At 39.1% G+C, this 24,764-nt stretch overlaps 2 protein-coding genes across 3 annotated transcripts in view; one reads left to right on the forward strand and one right to left on the reverse strand.

Moving 5' to 3' along the window:
• ACO1 (aconitase 1) overlaps window positions 1-24,764 on the forward strand; it is a 66,101-nt gene that overhangs the window by 30,820 nt on the left and 10,517 nt on the right. For both annotated transcript variants that reach the window (XM_037796893.1, XM_037796892.1), the window contains exons 8-18: window positions 1,284-1,455; window positions 4,193-4,293; window positions 6,125-6,241; window positions 7,252-7,411; window positions 8,663-8,798; window positions 9,653-9,737; window positions 10,550-10,709; window positions 11,260-11,384; window positions 12,728-12,832; window positions 13,565-13,707; window positions 15,490-15,637. In XM_037796893.1, coding sequence (XP_037652821.1) covers window positions 1,284-1,455; window positions 4,193-4,293; window positions 6,125-6,241; window positions 7,252-7,411; window positions 8,663-8,798; window positions 9,653-9,737; window positions 10,550-10,709; window positions 11,260-11,384; window positions 12,728-12,832; window positions 13,565-13,707; window positions 15,490-15,637 — 1,452 coding nt within the window. The remainder of the gene's footprint in view (window positions 1-1,283; window positions 1,456-4,192; window positions 4,294-6,124; window positions 6,242-7,251; window positions 7,412-8,662; window positions 8,799-9,652; window positions 9,738-10,549; window positions 10,710-11,259; window positions 11,385-12,727; window positions 12,833-13,564; window positions 13,708-15,489; window positions 15,638-24,764) is intronic.
• The window catches only part of DDX58 (DExD/H-box helicase 58), a 113,942-nt gene continuing 101,309 nt past the window's right edge, over window positions 12,132-24,764 (reverse strand). Inside the window, exon 19 of the mRNA XM_037796895.1 lies at window positions 12,132-13,282. Coding sequence (XP_037652823.1) covers window positions 13,219-13,282 — 64 coding nt within the window. The 3' untranslated portion in view covers window positions 12,132-13,218. The remainder of the gene's footprint in view (window positions 13,283-24,764) is intronic.

A 24,764-nucleotide genomic window follows, 5' to 3' on the forward strand; every position in this document is an offset into this window, starting at 1 on the left:
CAAAAATCATTCCCATGCATGTGTTTATATTTTTATTACATGGCTTGTCTTTACATGTAAATAGAAAATTAGTTCCGTGCATAATGTTTGCCTTTTTTAAGCTTCTTCTCTGTACTGTGTTATGGTTATTGCAAGAGATGTTTCTCCAAGCTAGAAAATAATATGGTCATCTTTTTTTCTTCTTCTTTAGCTCTTGTAGGAAATTGTTTTTAATGACTTGCTTCCTTTGTAAAAATAAGGCAGTTTCATTTTGGAAGACTCTTGAAAAAGTTACGTTTGCTTTTTTTTTAATTAGCAAAAACATCATTTTTTCTGGTTGTATAGTTTGTAGGCTTGGAGTCTTTTGGATGGATACTATGCTGTAAAAAACCAAAAAAGTTTCTATTTGATTTAATCTTTTTGGAATTCAGGATTGGATTTATTTGAACACCATACTTATCATAGATGTTTATGAACTGTCCTTCAAGTGTGGAATAATATTGGACTTGACCACAAAATTTGGCAGAATCCTATATAATCTAAAGATCCTGTCTCTGAGTCTGGCCACAGTTCATTAGGCTGCTTCATGTTGGATCAGGTCTGGATGATGACTTATGAGGAAAAACTCTGGGAAGTCAGGCTCTCTCAGTCTGTGGTCACATTTGCCTTGTACCTGCATTCAGATTTGTTCATTATACCCTTGACAATGAGCCATTTTACTCAGCTGGTGCAAGTCATAGTTTATTTAGATTGAAAGAATTCATTTAATTTTTTAGCATGTCTAGAAACTTCCAATGAGCACATTAGAGAGAGAAAGCGAATGTTTCTCATTTTGTAAAAGTTTTCTTAATGTTATTTGTTTGGGGGGCATTACTTTTACTTTTTTAAAAATAAAAATTATTTTGAAATAATTCTAGATTTACAAAAGTTGGTATAAAGATAGTATACTGCTATATACCTTTCTTCCAGTTTTCCCTAATGTTAACCTCTTATATAACCATGGTATATTGGTATTTTTATCAAAACTAAGAAATTAACATTGGTAAGACTCTATTAACTAAACTACAGATTCCACCAGTTTTTAGTAATGTCTCTTTTCTGTTCCAGGATACAATCCAGGATACTACATTGCATTTAGTTGACATTATTTTTAAGTTTTAGTTTTAAAATTAATAAAAAATAGGTTGGGCTAACTTACTGTTTGTGCTTACTCATGAATCTGATATGAATCACAAGGTGATGGTTCTGCATTTTGATATGGACTGTCAAGTGTCTCAAATTTTGCTGTTGTTTCTGCTGCTTAGCACCTCCGCCAGATTGGGGTAGTAGGCAAATTTGTCGAGTTCTTTGGGCCAGGGGTAGCCCAGCTGTCCATTGCTGACCGAGCTACGATTGCCAACATGTGTCCAGAATATGGAGCAACTGCTGCCTTTTTCCCAGTTGATGAAATTAGTATCAAGTACCTGTTGCAGACAGGTAAGTTCAAGACCATGAAAGCAAAAAGCCCTTTGTAAAAGTTTCATGGAATGCTGAGCACTGGAGCACTGGCTTCCTTCTGCCTCTGCCCCTCAGAGTGCACTGGGTCAGATTTACACATCCTTTTTTCTCTCTGGAGTCAGAATAGTTGTTAGAGTTTAAGGAGGTGTGAGGTAGAGATGGTATGGCTGTTTGAAAGAGCTCCCTCTGGAAGCCTGATGTTTATACTGATTTTCTGCTACTAGTTATTTGACACTAAACAAATGGTCTTAATAATGGTGACTACCATCGATGGAGCACCTTCTATGTACCAGGCCCTTGATATGTGTTTGCTTTCATCCTCTTTGCAGATCTATAGGGTTGATTGGTGCTTGATTAGTGAATAAGAAAGAAAACTGAGGATCAGGATAATTGAGGTAAATCATCCAAGGCTGATAAATAGTGGAGCTAGAATCCAAACCTGTAGCTGCCTGGCTCCAAACAGGGACAACACTCCCTGACTCCCCTCTCAGGCCTATCCAAGAGTTCAAATGTGATACTGCCTATGAAGGCATTTTGAAACATTGATAGTTCTTTAACTCTGTATATATTTGTTTAGAAATTTGACTTTAAATTTGAAAAAGCTTTTTTTTAAAAAAAATTCTTATTTATTTTAAAAATATAAAATATTCATTCAATCAGTTATTCAGTTAACAGATTTTTCAATGTCAAGTCAAGGTCCCAGATATATAGCAGTGTACAAAATAAATAGTCCCTGCCCTCACAGAGCTCATATTTCAGTGAGGGGGACAGTGAACAAATAAACAAATATGGCAATGTAATGGTGAAAAAGAAAGCAAGGGAGATGGTTAAAATAGCTGGAAGGTACTATTTCGTATGTTGGATGGTCAGTGAAGGGCTCTTGGAGAAGATGAAATTTGAACAGACCCTGAGTAAAGTGAGGGAATGAACTTTGGGAAGTGGAAACCACAAGTACAAACATCTAAGATGGAAGACAGAAACAGATTTATGTGTTCAGAGGAAAACAGGGAGGTTTGTGTAGCTAGAGCCCAGGGGTGAGGGAGGTGTTGGGAGGGGAGGTCAGGGGGTGGACGGGCCAGATCTCTGGGTCATTTTGAGCAAGAAGGTGACACGAAATAACTTTTACTTTTAGTATCTCATTCTCATTGGCATTGACAAAGATGGGGGAGAGGAGCTTTTATTTTCCAAAAGACTTTTAAAATCACAACTGTATTATTAAAGAGAAGGGAATGTACAAACGCAGGCCTTCTCATCCATGACCATTGTTTACTGTTAAGGGTTGCAATGTCTACTGTTTGTTTTGTAACATCAGGAATAGTGGATACTGAAGGTAAGAGCTGTCTTGATAGCATTTCATGAGAATCTTACTGCAAGTAAGTAAAGCCTTCTCCCATAGCCTGAAGTAGTGAAGATTGTGACCAAAAAAAAGTAGGTTAAAAAAGTGTCCTTATTGAATATAACCACTTTGGAATTGATTAATTGATACCTCCCTCATACACCCAAAGGATGTGAAATGAAAAAGACTTAGAAATAAAAGAACAGAATAAATAGTTGAGGTAATCAGCCTGGGAAGGGGCAGTGGGTTGGAGAAGGAGGAGAGAGGCAGAAAAATAAATTCAGAAGTAAGATTAGTTTTTATGGTGCTCAAGGAATCCAGTAAATGTGGTTCTAAACTTCTTGGTGATCTGGCACCAAATTCATAACATTAAACTGAAAAAAGCCTATTCAGAAAAGTACAACCCTTTCTCATACAGAGACCTAAGAGAAATTTTTCCTATGTGTCTTCATGAAGAGCATAACAAGAGATATTGTAAACCATGGGCTCAACAACAGATCATGACAAATATGTTAATGAAGCCCATATAGCTGTCTTTTATGAGGTCCATGAAAACTGATGGTCTTTACAATTCAGGTCAATCAAATAAAAAATATTGATCTACTATGGGTCCAACAATCAAGTTTTTGTAGAGTCTCATTTAACTGTCAGATAAATGAGTGAACTGCATGTCCACAGGGCATGCTTTCTGAATATCATCTTCTGCATCCAGGATCTTGATAAGAATTAAATAGCAGAGGGCTCAGGGTTATATACCTGGTGATGTAGCATTGTAAATTAAGATTTTGGACTTTGAGTCAAACTCAGATTTGAGTCCTGGTTCTGCTGTTTACTGGCTGTGTTCTATGAGAAAGTTACTTAATCTGCTTGAGTCATCATTTCCTCATCTATAAATGAGAATAATAGTACTTGTCTCATAGAGTTGTAAAAATGAGATAATGGATTTAAAATATTAGCACACAGTGGCGGGTGCATAGGAAGGCTCAGTAACTGGAGGTTTGCAGGGGGGTCATTATTTTAATAATGAGGGATGCTGAGAGTCTTTGTGGCCAGTTGAAGGCAGGTGGAAGGTGGGCTTGTACAATCACCTAAGGCTTGTGATCCATAACCAAAAAAGAGGGGGCATAACTTGGAACCAGAATCTTCTGAAAATATAGCCACTTTGGAAGGAACAACAGGTCACTTAATGACAATAAACAGCAGCAGCAGCAGCAGCTAGAGGGAATCAAACTTAGAGGATCAAACTTATTTGCCGAAAGCTAAAATATCAACAGTGTGTGTAAGTGAAATGAGTATTACTTGTATAATTGTTAGTGGAGGCATTAGTTTATAGTCTTTAACCAGGAAATATTAACATCTATTACTTGTTACTCCATTTAGGTCGTGATGAAGAAAAAGTTAAGAATATTAAAAAATATCTTCAGGCTGTTGGAATGTTTCGAGATTTCAGTGACTCTTCTCAAGACCCAGACTTTACCCAGGTATGAGAGCACCTTCCAACAAACATTTGTTTCCTCTTCTTCAAGGCTGCAATTTTAGTTGTGTATGTTTTCCTGGGGGTGAGATAGGGAAGTACTTGTCGGAAATTAGTAACTGCCAGTCATTTCAGGAGACCAGGGTATTAAAAGACTGAAAAATTAAAAGGATAAGAAAATTGCAAACATAACCAAATAATATAACTTCTTGCATTTATACTGGCCTAATCATTGTAAATTGAGTGTGCTCCCCTTCGTGAATTACTGATTCACCTCTTATATGGAGGACTGTTGAAGAAGGACATTACTAGAGGAAATAAAGGTATTTAAAGCCTAAGCCCATCACTGTTATGAGAAGGGAAAGACATGGAAATGTGAGCATATCAATTTTATTTATCCAGTGACAAAAGAAGTTCCTTCCTCCTTTTTCCATATTGGCCTTGATTTTTTTTTTAATTGCTTTCCTGGATGAATTCTTTGTTTTCTGAAAAAAGGTACAAGCCAATGAGTAGAGTGAGTTCAGATCAGTTAAGTGAGTGCTTTGGTTCTTTGCTGTACACATGACCTATTTAGGGATTAATTTTTCTCAGCAGTTGTTTTTTTTTGGTTTGTTTGTTTAATTCAATTTTATTGAGATATATTCACATACCTTGCAGTCACACAAAGCATACATTCAGTTGTTCACAGTACCATTATATAGTAGTACGGTCATCACCAAAATTAGTTTTTGAACATTTTCATTACCACACACACAAAAATAATAAGAATAAAAATTAAAGAGAAAAAGAACAATTAAAGTAGAAAAGAATACTGGGTGCCTTTTTTTTTTTTACCCCTATTTTTCTACTCATTCATCCATACACTGGACAAAGAGGAGTGTGGTCCATATGGCTTTCCCAATCACATTGTCACTCCTCATAAGCTACATTTTTATACAATTGTCTTCAAGATTCATGGGTTCTGGGTTGTAGTTTGATAGTTTGAGGCATTTACTGCTAGCTACTCCAATTCATTAGAACCTAAAAAGGGTTATCTATATTGTACATAAGAGTGCCCACCAGGGTGACCTCTCGGCTCCTTTTGGAATCTCTCTACCATTGAACTTACTTCCTTTCACATCCCCCTTTTGGTCAAGAAGATGTTCTCCATCCCACAATGCTGGGTTTAGATTCCTCCCCGGGAGTCATATTCCACGTTGCCAGGGAGATTCACCACTCCCCTGGGTGTCAGATCCCATGTAGCGGGGAGGGCAGTGATTTCACCTGCCAAGTTTGGCCTTGATTTTGTAGGGTGTAAAATGAATGCACATCTTCCTCCACAGCCAAGGTTGGAAGGTAAACTAGATGTGGGACCCTTACTTTGTTTCATATTACTTTGAGAAAGGAATTAGTCAATTAAACTAAAGTAGGTCCATTTCCTGGGACTGACAGCTCAATGTCTGCATCCCTCCCACCCCCAATCATCTTAGCAGAAATATAATGGTTTATCATTTCAATAGATAACCTACCTCAAACTAACTTAAGCAATAAAAAGAATGTATGAGCTGCTTTACAAAGGTTGTTGAATGAAAGACACTGGGCAGCGACTGCATCATCCACCCTGGTCTTGCTGAGATTTAGCAAGGCTTTCTGCCTGTCCCAGGCTACATAAGTGCCCATCCTGATATTGAGAAATCAGCCAGTGAAGTGTTAAGATGGACATTGGCTTCCTTGACAGTGAATGTGGTTGTTTTGTTTGTTTTTATTGTTGTGGTGTTTTAAGTTCTCTGGCATGGCATGTGTTTCTTCTTTGTGAGTATAGTGTGGATTCTACAGCTCCTTTTCTTCTGGGTGAACAGGTTGTGGAATTAGATTTGAAAACTGTAGTCCCTTGCTGCAGTGGACCTAAAAGGCCTCAGGACAAAATTGCAGTGTCTGACATGAAAAAGGACTTTGAGAGCTGCCTTGGAGCCAAGGTACGGGCCTTGAAGAGGCAGGTTAAAATCCAACCTGACCCCACCTAGTTTCTTAGTGCCCAGTCTTTCTTTTACCTTATCACTGATGAATCTTCCTGAAGCCTGCTGTGAAGGGTGTTACTTCTCCATTCTAAAATCCTTACTAATTTCCCCATTAACTGAGGGCTGGGCAACTCCTTAGAGCACATGATCATCTACAAATACAACTCAACCACTAAGCTGACCTTTTTGACCCCATGATTCTCAGCACATATTTCCCCTATTCACCCAAGCTTTTCAGGCCATTGTACTTTTGTCCTAGCCATTTCCTGCCTGAATGTTTCTTCCCCATCTCTGCATGTCCTAATCTATCAGATCCTTAAGACTCAATTCAGACACCAACTCATTCACAGTGTGGCTGCAGATTCTCCTAGCAGAAACCCATCTTTCCCTCATTTGAACCTTCAAGGCATTTGTTGTGAAACCCTTTCATGGCATTTCATATTCTCTGCCTTACATTGTTGTACTTTATATTATTTGCATGTCCGATTTCCCTTATTGGACTGTAAGTTTGAGGTTAGAATGTGTGTTGGAATTGCCTTATTCCAAAAAGTACCTAGCATAACAGACTTGCATGCAGTAGATGTTCAATGAACATTTGCTGAATAAGTGATTAAGATATGTGATAGATTTTATCTGTGAGGCACCAGCATTATATCAAATGTTCAGCTATTCTTTGTTTGCATCATTGATCATGATTAATTGAAATATGACCAAAATGGCATCGTTTCCCACATTTCCATAATGTGAGAATCAATAACCTCAGTCTATATTGAGTTAACTACACATTAAATCATACTCTGAAAGTTATCACTGTTATGTATATATGTTAACATTCACAATAAAAAATGCATTTAAAAAACCACACTACAAAAAAAAAGAGAATTGGCCTTTAAAATTATAATTATCATAGTATTTCTTTATCCAAAGTGAGAACTTTTGACCACATGTTTATTTTTTTCTTCCTATAGCAAGGGTTTAAAGGATTCCAGGTTGCTCCAGACCATCATGATGATCATAAGACGTTTATCTATAATAACAGTGAATTCACCCTTGCTCATGGTTCTGTGGTAATTGCTGCCATTACTAGCTGCACAAACACCAGTAATCCCTCTGTGATGTTAGGAGCAGGTAAGTGCATTTGAATCCATCCCCAAGGTCATGTGGCCATGTAGGTAGAAGTCTTCCTAAGACATGACCCAAGGTCTTGACTGAGTTCAATGTGTAGTTCTCTGAACCTTGTCTTTTCCAGATACAGAGGTTTACTGGCCCAGAAATATCTACACAATAAATGGTATCCAAAGCAATGTACTTCAAGTAGAATACATAATGCATTTTATTCTTTCTCTTTGGAACCAACACAGAAAATAAGTAAAGGAGAAAGCAAAGGACGCTGAGTTTCTGGCAAAGCATAGAATCTTGTTTTAGACTTTGGAAGGATAAAAAAACTGTTTCAACTGTTTCATTTCACAGACTTTGTTCTCTGTAAAACCCCTGATAGGGCTTTTTGTACAGCAGATTTTAGTACTGTCTTTGATGCATTGGCAAGTGGTGTTTGAATAAGGGCAGAGGACACTGGTTGATAAAAATCAGTGCACTTGACCTGTTATGCAACTCTGGTTAAGTAGTTAATATTTACATGCAGGGTTTCACTAACATGAAGTCTTTTTAGTTTCCGTATTTTTAATCATCCCCAAAAGTTTTTCTTGGGTCTGTCTATGGATCAGACAAGGTCAAAGTTCTTTCTTTATGAAGTGCACAAGTTTTAAAAAAAACTTTCTTTGTCCAAGACTTCCTTGTCTGGAGCTTTATACCCCCACCCCCATTCCTCATGTCTTTCCTACTTCAAAAATAACTTCCTAGGACAGAACACCCAGTGTTCTAGTAACAGCTTTTGTATTTGCCAAAAACACAGTGGCGCAGGAGCTCTGATCTTCCACTTAGAGAATTAACTGTGGGATAGATGTTGACTGTATTTCTTGTCAACAAGTACACTGATATACTTTCAGAAAGGGACCCTCCAGTTATAATTTTTATCCAAATAAAACACAGAAAGATAATTTTTCCTCCAAAAATTAAAACCTCATTCTATAGTATATTCCTAAATGGTTTTAGGTTTACCTCTTAAAAAAAAAAAAAGTAAGCACTTCTTCTTTATTTCCGTAACTAATTTTGAGTTTACTGCACACATATAAATGACTTTGGGCCAGTAAGTTTTTGATTTCTATTAGGCATCAGAAATAGCAGAAAGCACCAGCATGAAGGGGGCCTTGTCAATCGGTGGCAGGAAATACAACTGAAAAGTCGGTCTCTTTCCTGAACCTCCCTGGTATCTAGAGCAGGCAGCTATCCACACCCTTACCTGTGTTTATTGTTTCACAGGATTGTTAGCAAAGAAAGCTGTGGCTGCTGGCCTGAATGTGAAGCCTTACATCAAAACAAGCCTGTCCCCTGGAAGTGGTGTGGTCACCTACTACCTACGAGAAAGTGGAGTCATGCCATACCTGTCTCAGCTTGGGTGAGGAAGAATTTTCTTTTATACCATTGCTTTTGTTATATTTTATTCCACATGTATCTTGCAATAGCACCTTATAGCAGACTTAAGCTTATCTGATAGCATCTGATTATGTAGTCTTTTGTCACATGTTAAGTCACCTAAACCCTTAAATTCCAACTGAGCAAGCCCTCCTGTACAGTTGTGCTGGTTGTTCATCAGCCAAGGGCACCTGGTGGAGGCAGTTGGGGGAGCCGAAATCAAGTCTGTGCCCTGCATACCAAGCCTTGTGCTTTGGTGTGTGCATGGCCTCGTGGAGGAGGGGGTGCCTCTTTCTCATTTGCACAAAGGAATCCTTTGGGCTAGCAGTGACTCTCCAGCTGAGAGTCTGCCCTTTGGTGTGAAAATAGTTATTTACCATGGCTAAAAACATCCTCATTCTTTGAGGTAAGTTATTTATTTGTTGCCTAAATACAGTTTCCCCCTTTTCCCCATTATACCTAATTTGGATGATGCAGATTTTAGTAACGTGCCTCATAAAAGTCAAAGTCCTCGGAATTATATAATAAAAGTAAATGGGAGACATAAGTGCTGTGTCTGCTTTCAGCTTTTAAAAATTCTAGATCAGTCAGGAACAATGACATATAAGTACCACTGTCCTTTATTTTGTAAGTAAAAAATATGAGTAGTAGTATACTTCTTAGATATACTTCATCAAAATGCTGCCAAGAATGAAAGATTTATAGAAATAGCAGTGTACTCAATTTATTTTGTACGCTGTTATTCCTTTTAGATCAGTGGTCTGCAGGAGCCGTTTCCAGCAGCAGGGCTCACTGAATGTTGATTCTCTTTCTTGTGCTTCCCCTTTTGGCATCTAGGTTTGACGTTGTGGGCTACGGCTGCATGACCTGCATCGGCAATAGTGGGCCCTTACCAGAACCCGTGGTAGAAACCATCACACAGGTGCTTACACAGGAGACTGTGGGTCTTCAGAGCTGTTTTAACATCATAAAAATCCTGGTATTTTCAAGAAGGTCCAGGAAAGCAGGGAATGTGGTTAAGAGTATAGTCTTTGGAGTCAGGCTAAACTTACTAGCTATTGCAAATTAATTAACCTCTCTGTGCCTCAGTTTTCACATCTGTTAAATGGAGATGATGATGATAGTACCTGTCTCAGAGTTGAGAGAATAAATTGATAATGGACATAAAACATTTAGTGCATTGCCTGGCATGGAAGTACTCAATAAATGCTGGTTTTGACTACAGAGGGCTCCACAATCGTTGGTTCTTCTGGTAACTTAAAAATTGGTTCAAGGTCAGACAAGTCTCTGTACAAATGAATCTTAACCAAACTGCATTGGCTTCGTTTTGGTCCCATAAAATTTGTAGTCTTGAGAGATACTATTTGGTTTGTTTTGCACTAATTATAGAATCATGTAGGTCCTTGTAGCTTCCTTTATCCTTCAACTTTTAGTCTTTCCCACCTATTCTTAGGCCCCTGGTTTATAGCAATAACCAGATATTTCCTCTGACATGTAACCTCATGTTTTCTCCTGAGCAGAAGCCACTGGACATGTCTCTTTGCTTATTTCAACCCAGAATATCTGCTACAGGAATGCCCTGTGTACTCTTCTCCCCTGCAGTAGGAGAGGACCAGATGAAAGGGCAGCTTAAGGACTCCATACTGTGATGTAAAGGCTTTTGCAAATGGTCTACGAAGAGAAGCCTACACACTGTCTTCTCTTTATAACCTGGTTTTTCTTTGTCTTATACAGGGAGAACTTGTAGCCGTGGGGGTACTGTCTGGGAACAGGAATTTTGAAGGTCGAGTCCACCCCAACACACGGGCCAACTATTTAGCCTCTCCTCCCTTAGTGATAGCATATATTGCGATTGCTGGGACCATCAGGATCAACTTTGAGAAAGAGCCATTGGGTAAGATTTGATTTTTTCCAGAGAACGCTAAAACATTATCAAAAGAAAATTGCTGATTTCCTTTTCCTTAATAAAAAAAAAAAGCATTGAACCTCCAAGATAAGATGAAAGGAGTATCTTTTCCTTATTTCCGATACACAGCCAAGCCCTAACTGAAATAGTCAAACGAGAATTTACTGAGGGGCAAAGAATGACAGAAGGGAAATAAATACCAAAAGTAATAGAGATCATAGTATTCTGGATTCTTCTCCAGAGTTCCTCTTTCCAGCTTCTACTTTAATCTAATGATTGACATTGTTTTAGTATATACTATGTAGGAACACACTGCAGATATTTCAGCTTCTCAAAATCAGGGGAAAATGATGTTTTGTCTCCTTTTCTCTTGTTTTCTTGCTTGCTACAACCTCCTCAATCCATTCTAAGCAGATTGGATAATGTAAAAACAATGCCCCTTAAATTTACTTTTAAGAAATCATAACTTAGAGGTAGATAATAATGAAAATAGGGTATTAGATCAAATTTTCTCACTAATAAATTTTTCCCTCCTCAGGGGTAAATGCAAAGGGACAACAGGTATTTCTGAAAGACATCTGGCCGACTAGAGATGAGATCCAGGCGGTGGAGCATAAATATGTCATCCCTGGGATGTTTAAGGAGGTCTATCAGAAAATAGAGGTGAGGACCCTCACTGCCCACCCTACCCCCAAAATATCTAAGGGAAGGCTGCTCCTTTGTGTCATATCTGCAGACCTGGAGACTAATGAGAATAAACTATAGAAAGTTGTATCTGTTTCTTCAGATAACCTGAGAAGTGGTTCTCAGTCATTTATAAACCACACACTCTCCAATGTCCCCAGATGTGGACAAGTGGGCAGCATCCTCAAGAAGAAAAGCTTCTAATTGTGTGTAATTCCTGGCAAGCTTTCTGTAACTCTACCCTTTTCTCAGATACCCTGGGGTGTTGTGTCATTGTGGTTGAGGACCCCTGGTGTCACTGTGTCTTGTTACTGAGATTGAGTCAACTGGTTGGATGCATTTCTCAGAATGTATTATTCTGTTCATGGCTGGTGGCTTGAAATGAGAAAGCAGAGCTCTTGGGGAGCAGGGTAAAACAGGAACCATATTCAAGGTCTGTGTCCTTCCACAAGCTGCTCATTGGGAAATTAGGGAACTTGGCAGGCAGTGAGTTAAATGCGTTTCTCCAAAGGCTGAGTGAATGACCTGTGAGGAGAATTCAAGCCAATTTTAGCTCATGGCCGCTGTCTTTGCTATACAGTACCCAAGTGACCTGAAGGTCCAGTTTCCAGATTGTCCAGAGAGTAAAAAATTTCTCCTTTGGTACAATTTGTATTATTATTTCCTAAGTTATTTGTAAGAATAAGTGTTTGTTGTCTATCGCCACACAACAATTTTTCCCAAAACTTAGTGGGTTAAACCAACAAACATTTATTATCTCACAGTTACTGTGGTTCAGGAATCCAGGCTGCTTAATTGGGTGTCTCTGCCATGACAGGACTCCAAACTAGGTATCTTCCAGGGCTGCAGCCTCATGTGAAGGCTCAACTGTGGGTGGGTCTACTTCTGAGCTCACGCGTGTGTTGAGAAGATGAAGTTCCTTGCTGGCTGTTGGACTGAGGGCCCTTAGTGCCCTGCCACGTGGGCCTCTTCACAAGATGGCTCGCAGCATGGCAGCTGGCTTCCATCAGAACAGGCGATGGAGAGAACAAGCAGAGGAGCCCCTGGGTTCAGCCCATGGCCAACAGGAAGAGGTCACCTAGGCTGTGACGCCAGGAAGTGGGGTCGTTGGGGACCATCTTAGAGGCTGCCCACCACAGTGCCTATGTATTCTTCAGTTCCTTAGCATGGCATTATCATGGCATAAAGGAACTTTTTTTCTGTGACCATTTAGAATAAGAAAGGTTTTTATTGTACTCTCAGGTTGAATGTATGTTTTGTGTTTGCATGTTAAATTTTCCCTAGAATGGAATATGACTAGATCTACCTTTTTTTTTTTTAAGACCGTGAATGAAAGCTGGAATGCTTTAGTGACCCCATCAGATATGCTGTATTACTGGAATCCCAAATCTACATACATTAAATCACCACCATTCTTTGAAAACCTGGTATGACTCCGTATTTTTTTTTAACAAAATGTGTTCTTCAAAAGGTTTCTTTCCTTATAAAAATCTACTTTATTACCTCACACTCTTGCTTTGACCACTCATTTCACTGAAACCCCTTGCAAGCCCAATCAGATGCTGCTGAGGGTAGTTTTACGAGGCTGGGACTTTTGTTTGTAGTGGACCAAAAATCTCTCTGTCTCAGGATTCTGTGTGGCTGTGTAGAGACACCCTGGTGATAAGTACCACCTGAAGGTAGACTCAGTAAGGTCTGAGAGACTGTTACAGAACAACACCCCCAGAACATCATATTTGAATCTTATTTACATAAAAAAAGTAACACCTTTCCTAAAACTGCTGATCAAGAAGTCCATGCTTCCCAGGGTGGATCACTGTGGAAAGGGTATAGGAGTTGAAGTCAGGAATCTAGTTGTCCTCAGCATCTGAGGAGTTCTGCAGATATGAAGAAAGAGAATGTTATTTGCAGCTGTAACCCTATTGTTTTTAAGGGGATAGTGCCAATACTTTGTCCTCCTTTCAAGGTTGAGATATGAATGCTTTGAATAAATTCACCTTAAGTTTTCTAAGTATCCCTGATAAAAACCCAGAAGATGAGAATTTTATGTTCTTTGCAGGACTATCACTTGGTTCAGGTCCACACACCACCATTGTTGAGGCTCACTGGTGACTGGTTTGAGAAAACCTGGGCAAACACTGACTTGTATTCTTTTCTAGACTTTGGATCTTCAACCCGTTAAATCTATAGTGGATGCGTATGTGCTCTTAAATTTGGGAGATTCAGTGACAACTGACCACATCTCCCCAGCTGGAAATATTGCAAGAAACAGCCCTGCTGCTCGCTACTTAACTAACAGAGGGTAAGTGTGAGTGAGGGGGGCAAAGAATAAAGGCAAAAATGGAGTAAATTAGACCAGTGTTCCTCTTTTCACACGTACATAGCTTTGGAATCATACTCTGGTTTTGTGCTGAACCACAGGGCTTGAAAACCAATTGCTCTTTCTGTTTGCTGCTTACTGCTTCCATGGAAAATCCCTCAGCACATGAAACCCAGCATGGGGAGAGGAAGGGGAAGGATGACGTGCCTTTTGAGCAAGTGCACTCGTTAGGCTCAGCTGCCATCCCTGCCCCCAACTTGGCTGTTTGGTAGAACACCGGGCTCTGCTGTAAGCTGGTCACTCTTCAAGCACATGGCAGGGATATAAGCTGAATTTCATTGCCGTGTTCTGGTTGAGAGGCCTAATGTTTATGGAGGGCTGCTTCAAGACCTTGCAGTTCACACATCAGTGTATCAATCCTTCTGTCATGTACTGATACTAATAGGTATTACATCAATAGTACCTACTTTTACCTAATAGAAGAATATGAATTGAGGTTGGACATTATATGAAAATCATCTGGGGAGATAAAAACTCCTGGTTCCCATTCCCACCTCCCGAATCAGCTTCTTCAGGGATGGGTGTTAAGTAATTAGTGTCCAGGCAATCCCAGTACAAAGTTGAGGAACAGAATCCAAATGCTTTGACTGCAGATTAGTGATTCTTGATTTGTTGTGAGACAGGGACTCCTAAGGGAGTTGAATGAAAGCAAATCTAACTCCTTCCCAGAAAAATGCACATACCCACTGCATTTTGGAGTTCCAGGGATTTGTCAATATGCACATCTGTTCCTAAAGCCTGTTCCTAGAATCTCTCAATCTCAAGTTAGATCTAATTGTGAAATCATATTGACACTCACAACCACCCCCTACATTCTACAGCTCAGTGAACTGGTCATTGTAAGAGGCTGTGACATCACAGTTTCCTTTAGTTGTAAGTATGCCATGAACATACCTACAACTAAATGTGATCCCCTCGCTAACTGTCTGTGTGCCATTGAAGCACTAGTGACAGAAAACATCATGTAAGCTTTAGGGTAATAGTTAACAGGGAATCAAAGTATTTACCAAAATAGGAGAGTTGGGAGTAGAGAGGTGATTTAATTTAATCAATAAATTTAAAACCATAGCTTTCATTTTATAAAAAAACTGCAAAATTTCTTTTTGGCTTCAGGACCAGGAGTAGCTGTGCTGCTTCTGTGTGGCACTGCTTTGTTTTTTAATCTTCTGAAAATTGTAAATTATGTTGCCAATGAAGTGTCTTCTTCCCTCTGCATTGACTTCCAGATGGTTGCAGGACAAATGTGCTACCTCTGCCTGCTTTGGAGGGCGTGTTCTGTGTTTTCCCCACTGCTTTCACCATCTGATTTGCCTACCTGATTATTCCCTTTGCTTCCATTTTCTCACTTATTTTAAATTTATTGTAATTTTTTTTATCTTATATGAAGTTTTATAGGCTACCTTGCTGAATAAATGAGATAAATGCTCTTATTAGAATCCTCCTGATTTTTCTGCCCAGATTTGTAAAACAGTACATTGATCCTAGGAGAACACTGATTTCCATTTTTCACCGCCCTCTTCTCAACTCCCACTCTGCCCTCAGTTAGAAGCTATGGGAACAGCTTTTTCTGCCTTAGAGAACAATGTACAGTATGGTTAGAGAAATAGCTAGGTTTATGATTATTTTTGCCCTTTCTTGGTGTAAACTAAGTTTAATGTTCACTCGGTTCGCTAAACTAAAGCACCTCCTGCTTTGCGTTATTAGCCTGACCCCACGAGAGTTCAACTCCTACGGCTCCCGTCGAGGGAACGACGCCATCATGGCACGGGGAACATTTGCCAACATTCGCTTGTTAAACAAATTTTTGAAGAAGCAAGCGCCACAGACTATACATCTGCCTTCCGGAGAAATTGTGAGTATTGTCTCTTCTGCTGTTTCCAGAAACCAGCATTTGCCAGGGTCTGGGTGGCTGGATATTTACATGGCTACTTTCATTTTGTTTTTAATTTTTCTTCACAGTCCCAACCTACCTCTGGTTTCCCATAGTCTCTCTTGCCAGCTGCCCATGTGTGCTGAGTTTATCAATGATGGCAATACCCTTTAAACTGCAAAACCTCCTCTCTTCCTGATTAGCTATTTGTATCATGGATTAACTAATTCTGGTCTGGTTTCCAGGGAGGTGAGCCCAAAAAGCCTCTGGATAAAATATCATTAGTACAGACAGTACTTGGGGATGGGGCAGATTCTGGGCTGAAGTAGAGGATACTTATCAAGAAAAGCTATTGTATGACTGCTGGCATTTAATTCAATTCACTCTATCCACTAGATAAACAGGTTGTATGGAGGCCCCCGGGGGCCTTGTCTGGGTCCTAACTGGAGTCATATGGAGTTGTATATTCCAGCCGGAATTGTTTATTTACAGATGGGAGGCATGTGAGATGTGGGGAAAACCTGCACTTGGTGTCAGACAAACCTGGGTTCAAGTCCCAGCTCCACCTCAGACCAGCTGTGGAGCCTTTGGAAGTTATTTCTTCTCCAAGCCTCGTTTTTCTTAGCTGTGAAGTAGAAGCAATACTGCCCCATAAGGCTCTGAGGCTTAAAATGAAATGGAACAACATGTAAACACTAGCAGTGTCTGGCACACATAGTAGTCCTCAGCCTCAGTTCCCTTTCTGGGAAAGGCTGTGAAACTGCTTGAAAACTGTTTAACCTACTTAAGAAATAACCCCTGCAAATTATTTTTAAAATATATTAGTTGGGAAAGGAGACAATAGAGAAAAAGAAGGAAATTTTAAAATCATGGCCTGAGAGAGGCGGGGCAAGATGGTGGGTGTAGAGAGGTGTAGAATTTTAGCTAGTCCTCTAGAGCAACTAGTAAATAGCCAGGAACAGCTAGTAAATAGTCTGAAACAACTGCTGAGGGACATCCATGACTGGACACACATTGTACACTAGCCTAGAATGGGTGGAATGGCTAAGACTGCAGCATAGAACTGTAAGCAAAACTCCCCAAACTGCAGAGCTGGGACCCCTCCCCCACTGGCACGAGGAGCAAGGGAAAGTAACTCAACCAAGCTCCAATTGCAGTTTTTTGTTTTGTTTTGTTTTGTTTTAAGTGATTGATTTGTTTTGTCCATTTAGTCTAGCACCATTTGGGCCTCTGTGGACCTAAATCAAAGTTTCTCAAATGATAATTATCAAAGAGTTCAGTAATGGGTTTCATAAACCTTCGGCTTTAGAAAAAAATCCATGGCAACCACCACTAGTGTGAGTACTAGGAAACTACTCTGGATGAATGGCTCAAAATTTACCATATATTGTACACTCACTATGTGTAGGACTTGGGCTAATTGCCTGATATATTTGATCTTACAGCAACATTATGGTAGAAGTGTTACTATTCTTGTTTCACAGAAGACAAAATCTAAGCTCTTGGTTATGTCAAAGCTAGAAAGTTGTATAGTCAAAAGTCAACCTAAGTCTGACTGTCTTTGAGGCTAATGCTCCTTCTAGTAAGTCATAATGGTAAATTCATCTCTATGATTGAGTAGAGTAGTTTTTTCCACCTAAAAGCTGACTGTTTTGGGGTCAGCTCTCAATCAGAGAGTCTTGGAAGAAAATGAAGGCTTCAATACCCAGCAGACCTCTTTCCTGCTTTCTGGAGCCAAAATCACCTCACCTGTTTTCTTTTCTTTCTCCCTTTGTCACTGTTTTGTTGGCTTAGCTTTTTTTTTTTTTAATTCATTTTATTGAGATATGTTCACATACCATGCAGTCATACAAAACAGAGCGTACATTCAGTTGTTTACAGTACCATTATATAGTTGTGCATTCATCACCAAAATTAATTTTTGACATTTTCATTACCACACACACAAAAAATAATAAGAATAAAAATTAAAGTGAAAAAGAACAATTAAAGTAAAAAAGAACACTGGGTGCCTTTTTTTTTTTCCTTCCCCCATTTTTCTACGCATTCATCCATAAACTAGACAAAGCGGAGTGTAATCCGCATGGCTTTCCCAATCACATTGGTACCCCTCATAAGCTACATTTTTATATAATCATCTTCAAGATTCATGGGTTCTGGGTTATAGTTTGATAGTTTCAGGTATTTACTGCTAGCTCTTCCAATTCATTAGAACCTAAAAAGGGTTGCCTATATTGTGTGTAAGAGTGCCCACCAGAGTGACCTCTCGGCTCCTTTTGGAATCTCTCTGCCACTGAAGCTTATTTCATTTCCTTTCTCATCCCCCATTTGATCTAGAACATGTTCTCCATCCCACGATGCTGGGTCTAGATTCCTTCCCGGGAGTCATATTCCACATTGCCGGGGGATTTACACCCCTGGGTGTCAGATCCCACATAGGGGGTAGGGCAGTGACTTCACCTGCCAAGTTGGCTTAGCTAGAGAGAGAGGGCCACATCTGAGCAACAAAGAGGCATTCGGGAGGAGGCTCTTAGGCACAATTGTAGGGAGGCCTAGCCTCTCCTTTGCAGCAACAATCTTCCCAAGGGCAATTCCTGTGGTTAAGAGGGTTCAGCCCATCAAACCACCAGTCCCCTATGTCTGTGAGCACATCAGCAACCATCAAAGTGGGTGTTTTAGTTTGCTAATGCTGCCGGAATGCAAAACACCAGAGATGGATCAGCTTTTATAAAAGGGGTTTATTTGGTTCCATGTTACAGTCTTAAGGCCATAAAGTGTCCAAGGTAACACATCAGCAATCGGGTACCTTCACTGGAGGATGGCCAGTGGTGTCCGGAAAACCTCTGTCAGCTGGGAAGTCATGTGGCTGGCGTCTGCTCCAAAGTTCTGGTTTCAAAATGACTTTCTCCCAGGACGTTCCTCTCTAGGCTGCAGTTCCTCAAAAATGTCACTCTCAGTTGCTCTTGCGATATTTGTCCTCTCTCAGCTCCTCTGGAGCAAGAGTCTGCTTTCAACGGCCATCTTCAAACTGTCTCTCATCTGCAGCTCCTGTGCTTTCTTCAGTGTCCTTCTTAGCTGTAGCTCCTCTTGTAAACATCACTCACAGCTGCACTGAGTTCCTTCTGTTATGTCAGCTCATTTATATGGCTCCACTGATCAACTTAGACCCACCCCAAATGGGCGGAGCAACACCTTCATGGAAATCATCCAGTCAGAGTCATCACCCACAGCTGGGTGGGGTGCATTCTAAAGAAACACTCAAGAGAATTACAATCTAATCAACACTCATAACCTCTGCCCACATAAGATTACAGCAAAGATAATGGCGTTTGGGGGACACAATATATTCAAATTGGCACAGTGGGGAAGCCCAACATCCCTGCATTCTCCACCAGCTCCTCAAAGGGGCTCTGCATATTTTTTTCATTGTTTTTTTTTTTTAATTAACTTTTTTTTTAAATCAACTCTATCAAAAAAAAATTAAAAACACAATTTAAAAAAAAACATTTCAAACAAACCATAACAAGGGAGTAAGAAAAAGACAAGTAACCTAAGATAACTACTTTACTTCCAATGTGTTCCTACTCTACCCAAGAAAATAACCTAATATAGCAACACTTCTGTGAATTTGTTCCTCCCATACCCATCAGAAGTTAACAGACCATAGTCATTCCTGGGCATTCCCAGAACGTTAAATTTACCCACGATAGCTTATCTGTTCTTATTGGTTATCATTCCCCCTTCCTTAATTGTTCTCTATCACTAGTTCCCCTACATTCTACATTATAAACCATTTGTTTTACCTTTTTCAATGTTCACATTAGTGGTAGCATATAATATTTGTCTTTTTGTGCCTGGCTTATTTCACTCAGCATTAAGTCTTCAGCGTTCATCCATGTTGTCATATGTTTCACAACCTCGTTCCTTCTTAAAGCCGCATAGTACTCCATCTTGTGTATATACCACATTTTATTTATCCACTCATCGGTTGAAGGACATTTGGGTTGTTTCCATCTCTTGGCAATTATGAATAATGCTGCTATGAACATTGGCCTACAGATACCTGCTCATGTCACTGCTTTCAGATCTTCCGGATATATACCGAGAAGTGCAATCGCTGGATCGAAGGGTAACTCTATATCTAGTTTTCTAAGGAACTGCCAGACTGACTTCCAGAGTGGCTGAACCATTATACAGTCCTACCAACAATGAATAAGAGTCCCAGTTTCTCCACATCCTCTCCAGCATTTGTAGTTTCCTGTTTGTTTAATGGCAGCCATTCTAATTGCTGTGAGATGGTATCTCATTGTGGTCTTAATTTGCATCTCTCTAATAACTAGTGAAGCTGAACATTTTTTCATGTGTTTCTTGGCCATTTGTATTTCCTCTTCAGAGAACTGTTTTTTCATATCTTGTGCCCATTTTATAATTGGGCTGTCTGTACTCTTATCACTGAGTTGTAGGATTTCTTTATATATGCACGATATCAGTCTTTTGTCAGATACATGGTTTCCAAAAATTTGTTCCCATTGAGTTGACTGCCTCTTCACCTGTTTGACACATTCCTTTGAGGTGCAGAAACTTCTAAGCTTGAGGAGTTCCCATTTATCTATTTTTTCTTTTGTTGCTTGTGCTTTGGGTGTCAAGTCTAAGAAGTAGCCGCCTAATACAAGGTCTTGAAGCTGTTTCCCTACATTATCTTCTAGGAGTTTTATGGTACTGTCTTTTATATTGAGATCTTTGATCCACTTTGAGTTAATTTTTGTGTAGGGTGTGAGGTAGGGGTCCTCTTTCATTCTTTTTATATGGATATCCAACTCTCCAAGCCCCATTTGTTGAAAAGACTGTTATGTCCCAGTTCAGTGGCTTTGGGGGCCTTATTAAAGATCAGTCAGCCATAGATCTGGGGGTCTATCTCCGAATTCTCAATTCGATTCCATTGATCAATGTGTCTATCTTTGTGCCAGTACCATGCTGTTGTGACAACTGTGGCTTTATAATAAGCTTCAAAGTCAGGGAGTGTAAGTCCTCCCACTTGGTTTTTCTTTTTTAGAGTGTCTTTAGCAATTCGAGGCATCTTCCCTTTCCAAATAAATTTGATAACTAGCTTTTCCAAGTCTGCAAAGTAGGTTGTTGGAATTTTGATTGGGATTGCATTGAATCTGTAGATGAGTTTGGGTAGAATTGACATCTTAATGACACTTAGCCTTCCTATCTATGAACATGGAATATTTTTCCATCTTTTAAGGTCCCCTTCTATTTCTTTTAGTAGAGTTATGTAGTTTTCTTTGTATAGGTCTTTTACATCTTTGGTTAAGTTTATTCCTAGGTACTTGATTTTTTTAGTTGCTATTGAAAATGGTATCTTTTTCTTGAGTGTCTCTTCAATTTGTTCATTTCTAGTATGTAGAAACATTACTGACTTATGTGCATTAATCTTGTATCCTGCTACTTTGCTAAATTTGTTTATTAGCTCTAGTAGCCTTATCGTCGATTTCTGAGGGTTTTCCAGATGTAAGATCGTATCATCTGTAAACATTGACAGTTTTACTTCTTCCTTTCCAATTTGGATGCCTTTTATTTCTTTGTCTTGCCGGATTGCCCTGGCTAGCACTTCCAGCACAATGTTGAATAACAGTGGTGACAGCGGGCATCCTTGTCTTGTTGCTGATCTTAGAGGGAAGGCTTTCAGTCTCTCACCATTGAGTGCTATGCTGGCTGTGGGTTTTTCATATATGCTCTTTATCATATTGAGGAAGTTTCCTTCAATTCCTACTTTATGAAGTGTTTTATCAAAAAGGGATGTTGGATTTTGTCAAATGCTTTTTCAGCATCTATTGAGAGGATCATTTGATTTTTCTCTTTTGATTTGTTAATGTGTTGTAATACATTGATTGATTTTCTTATGTTGAACCATCCTTGCATGCCTGAAATGAACCCTACTTGGTCATGATGTATAATTTTTTTTAATGTGTCTTTGGATTCGATTTGCAAGTATTTTGTTGAGAATTTTTGCATCTATATTGATTAGAGACATAGGCCTGTAGTTTTCCTTTTTTGTAGCATCTTTGCCTGGTTTTGGTATTAGATTGATGTTACCTTCATAAAATGAGTTAGGTAGTGTTCCATTTTCTTTGATGTTTTGAAAGAGTTTAAGTAAGATTGGTGTCAGTTCTTTTTGGAAAGTTTGGTAGAGTTCCCCTGTGAAGCCATTTGGCCCTGGACATTTATTTGTGGGAAGCTTTTTGATGACTTATTGGATCTCTTTGCTTGTGATTGGTTGGTTGAGGTCTTCTGTTTCTTCTCTGGTCAGTCTAGGTTGTTCATATGCTTCCAAGAAATTGTCCATTTCCTCTACCTTATCCAGTTTGTTGGCATACAGTTGTTCATAGTTATCCTGTTATAATTTTTTAAATTTCTTTGAGATCTGCAGTAATGTCACCTTTTTCATTCATTATTTTGTTTTTATGGGTCTTCTCTCTTTTTGATTTTGTCAGTCTAGCTAGGGGCTTGTCAATCTTGTTGATCTTCTCAAAGAACCAACTTTTGATGTTATTTATTCTCTCTATTTTTTTTTGTTCTCTCTGTCATTTATTTCTGCTTTAATCCTTGTTATTTCTTTTCTTCTACTTGGTTTAGGATTGGTTTGCCTTTCATTTTCTAGCTTCTTCAGTTGATCCATTAGTTCTTTGATTTTGGCTCTTTCTTCCTTTTTAATGTATGTGTTTAGTGCTATAAATTTCCCCCTCAGTACTGGTTTGGCTGCATCCCATAGGTTTTGGTATGTTGTGTTCTCATTTTCATTCATCTCTAATATTTATCAATTTCTCTTGGTATTTCTTCTTTAACCCACTGATTGTTTGGGAGTGTGTTGTTTAACCTCCAAGTATTTGTGAATTTTCTAAGTCTCTGATGGTTATTGACTTCTAATTATATTCCCCTGTGGTCAGAGAATGTGCTTGGATAATTTCTATTTTTTCAAATTTATCAAGGCTTGTTTTATGTCCCAGCATATGATCTATTGTGGAGAAAGTTCCATGAGCACTAGAGAAGAATGTGTATCCTGGTGATTTGGGATGTAATGTTCTATATATGTCTATTAAATCCAATTCATTTATCAGATTGTTTAGGTTTTTAATTTCCTTGTTGGGTCTTCTGTCTCTTTGATGTATCTATAGGAGAGAGTGATGTGTTGAAGTCTCCCACAATTATTGTGGAAACATCAATTGCTTCCTTTAGTTTTGCCAGTGTTTCTCTCATGTATTTTGTGGCACCTTGATTGGGTGCATAAACATTTATGATTGTTATTTCTTTTTGTTGAATTGCCCCTTTTATTAGTATGTAGTAGCCTTCTTTGTCTCTCCTAACATCCTTGCATTTAAAGTCTAGTTTATCTGAGATTGATATTGCTACTCCTGCTTTCTTTTGGCTGTAGCTTGCGTGAAATATTCTTTCCATCCTTTCACTTTCAATTTCTTTGTGTCCCTGTGTCTAAAATGAGTCTTTTGTATGCAACATATTGATGGTTCATTTTTTTTGATCCATTCTGCCAATCTATATCTTTTGATTGGGGAGTTTAATCCATTTACATTCAACATTATTACTGTGAAGGCATTTCTTGAATCAGCTGTGTTATCCTTTGGTTTATATTTGTCAGATACATTTTTTCCCTCTCTCTCTTAATGTCCTTTAACATACCCATACTGATTCTCTTTAGTACTGAACCTTTCTCCATCTCTCTCTTTCCTTTCTTTGTTTGGCTGTCAGTAGGGCTTCCTTTAGTATCCCAAGTAGGGCAGGTCTCTTGTTAGCAAATTCTCTCAGCGTTTGTTTGTCTGTGAAAAATTTAAGCTCTCCCTCAGATTTGAAGGAGAGCTTTGCTGGATAAAGAATTCTTGGTTGGCAACTTTTCTCTCAGAATTTTAAATATGTCATTCCACTGCTTTCTTGCCTCCATGGTGGTTGCTGTGTACTCACTACTTAGTCTTATGCTGTTTCCTTTGTATGTGGTGAATTGCTTTTCTCTTGCTGCTTTCAGAACTTGCTCCTTCTCTTCCACATTTGACATTGTGATCAGAATATGTCTTGGAGTGGGTTTATTTGGATTTATTCTATTTGGAGTTCACTGGGCATTTATGATTGGTGTATTTATGGTGTTTAGATTTGGGAAGTTTTCCCCAACAATTTCTTTGAATACTCTTCCTAAACCTTTACCCTTCTGTTCCCCTTCTGGAACACCAGTGAGTCTTATATTTGGATGTTTTATATTATCTGTCATATCCCTGAGGTCCATTTCGATTTTTTCAATTTTTTTCCCCATTCTTTCTTTTGTTCTTTCATTTTCCATTCTGTCATCCTCCAGGTCACTAATTTGCTGTTCAGCTTCCTCTAGTTTTGTACTATGAGTATCCAGAAACTTTTTAATTTGGTCAGCAGTTTCCTTTATTTCCATAAGATCATTTATTTTTTTATTTACTCTTGCAATTTCTTCTTTGTGCTCTTCTAGGGTCTTCTTTATGTCCTTTATATCCTGTGCCATGCTCTTCATGTTCTTTATATCCTGTGCCATCCTCTCGTTGTTCGTCTTTAGTTCTTTGATAATTGCTCCAAGTACTGTGTCTCCTCTGATCTTTTGATTTGGGTGTTTGGACTTGGGTTTTGCATATCATCTGGTTTTTTATATGCTTTAAAATTTTCTGTTGTTTTTGGCCTCTTGGCATTTGCTTAATTTGATAGGGTTATTTTGGGATATGTAGACCAATTCAAACCCTTATCTCTAATTTGTCATATCTGCAGTTTCGTGGAGTACACTTTCTCTAACTAACCAGCAGGTGGCATCCACGAGCCACCTATTCCTCTCAAGCCAGTTCTCCCCAACTTTGTCTTTGTGGTGAGTGGGGGTGTGAGTCTTGTGGGGTCCAATTGGTGCACCAAGCTTGCGTGTGTAGTTGGTGTTGCCAGCCCTGAATATGGGGTGTGTGTCTGAGTGGTTAGGGAGGGGGGCGGCTTTAATAATCAAATCTCCCAGGTGTTCCTGGAGATTTAAAGCTGTTGCAATAGTCTAATCCTTCAGTTCAGTCCTGCCACAGTTTGTCTCTGCCACTGACCC

Source organism: Choloepus didactylus, chromosome 10 (assembly GCF_015220235.1).
Source record: "Choloepus didactylus isolate mChoDid1 chromosome 10, mChoDid1.pri, whole genome shotgun sequence".
Classification (NCBI taxonomy): Eukaryota; Metazoa; Chordata; class Mammalia; order Pilosa; family Megalonychidae; genus Choloepus; species Choloepus didactylus.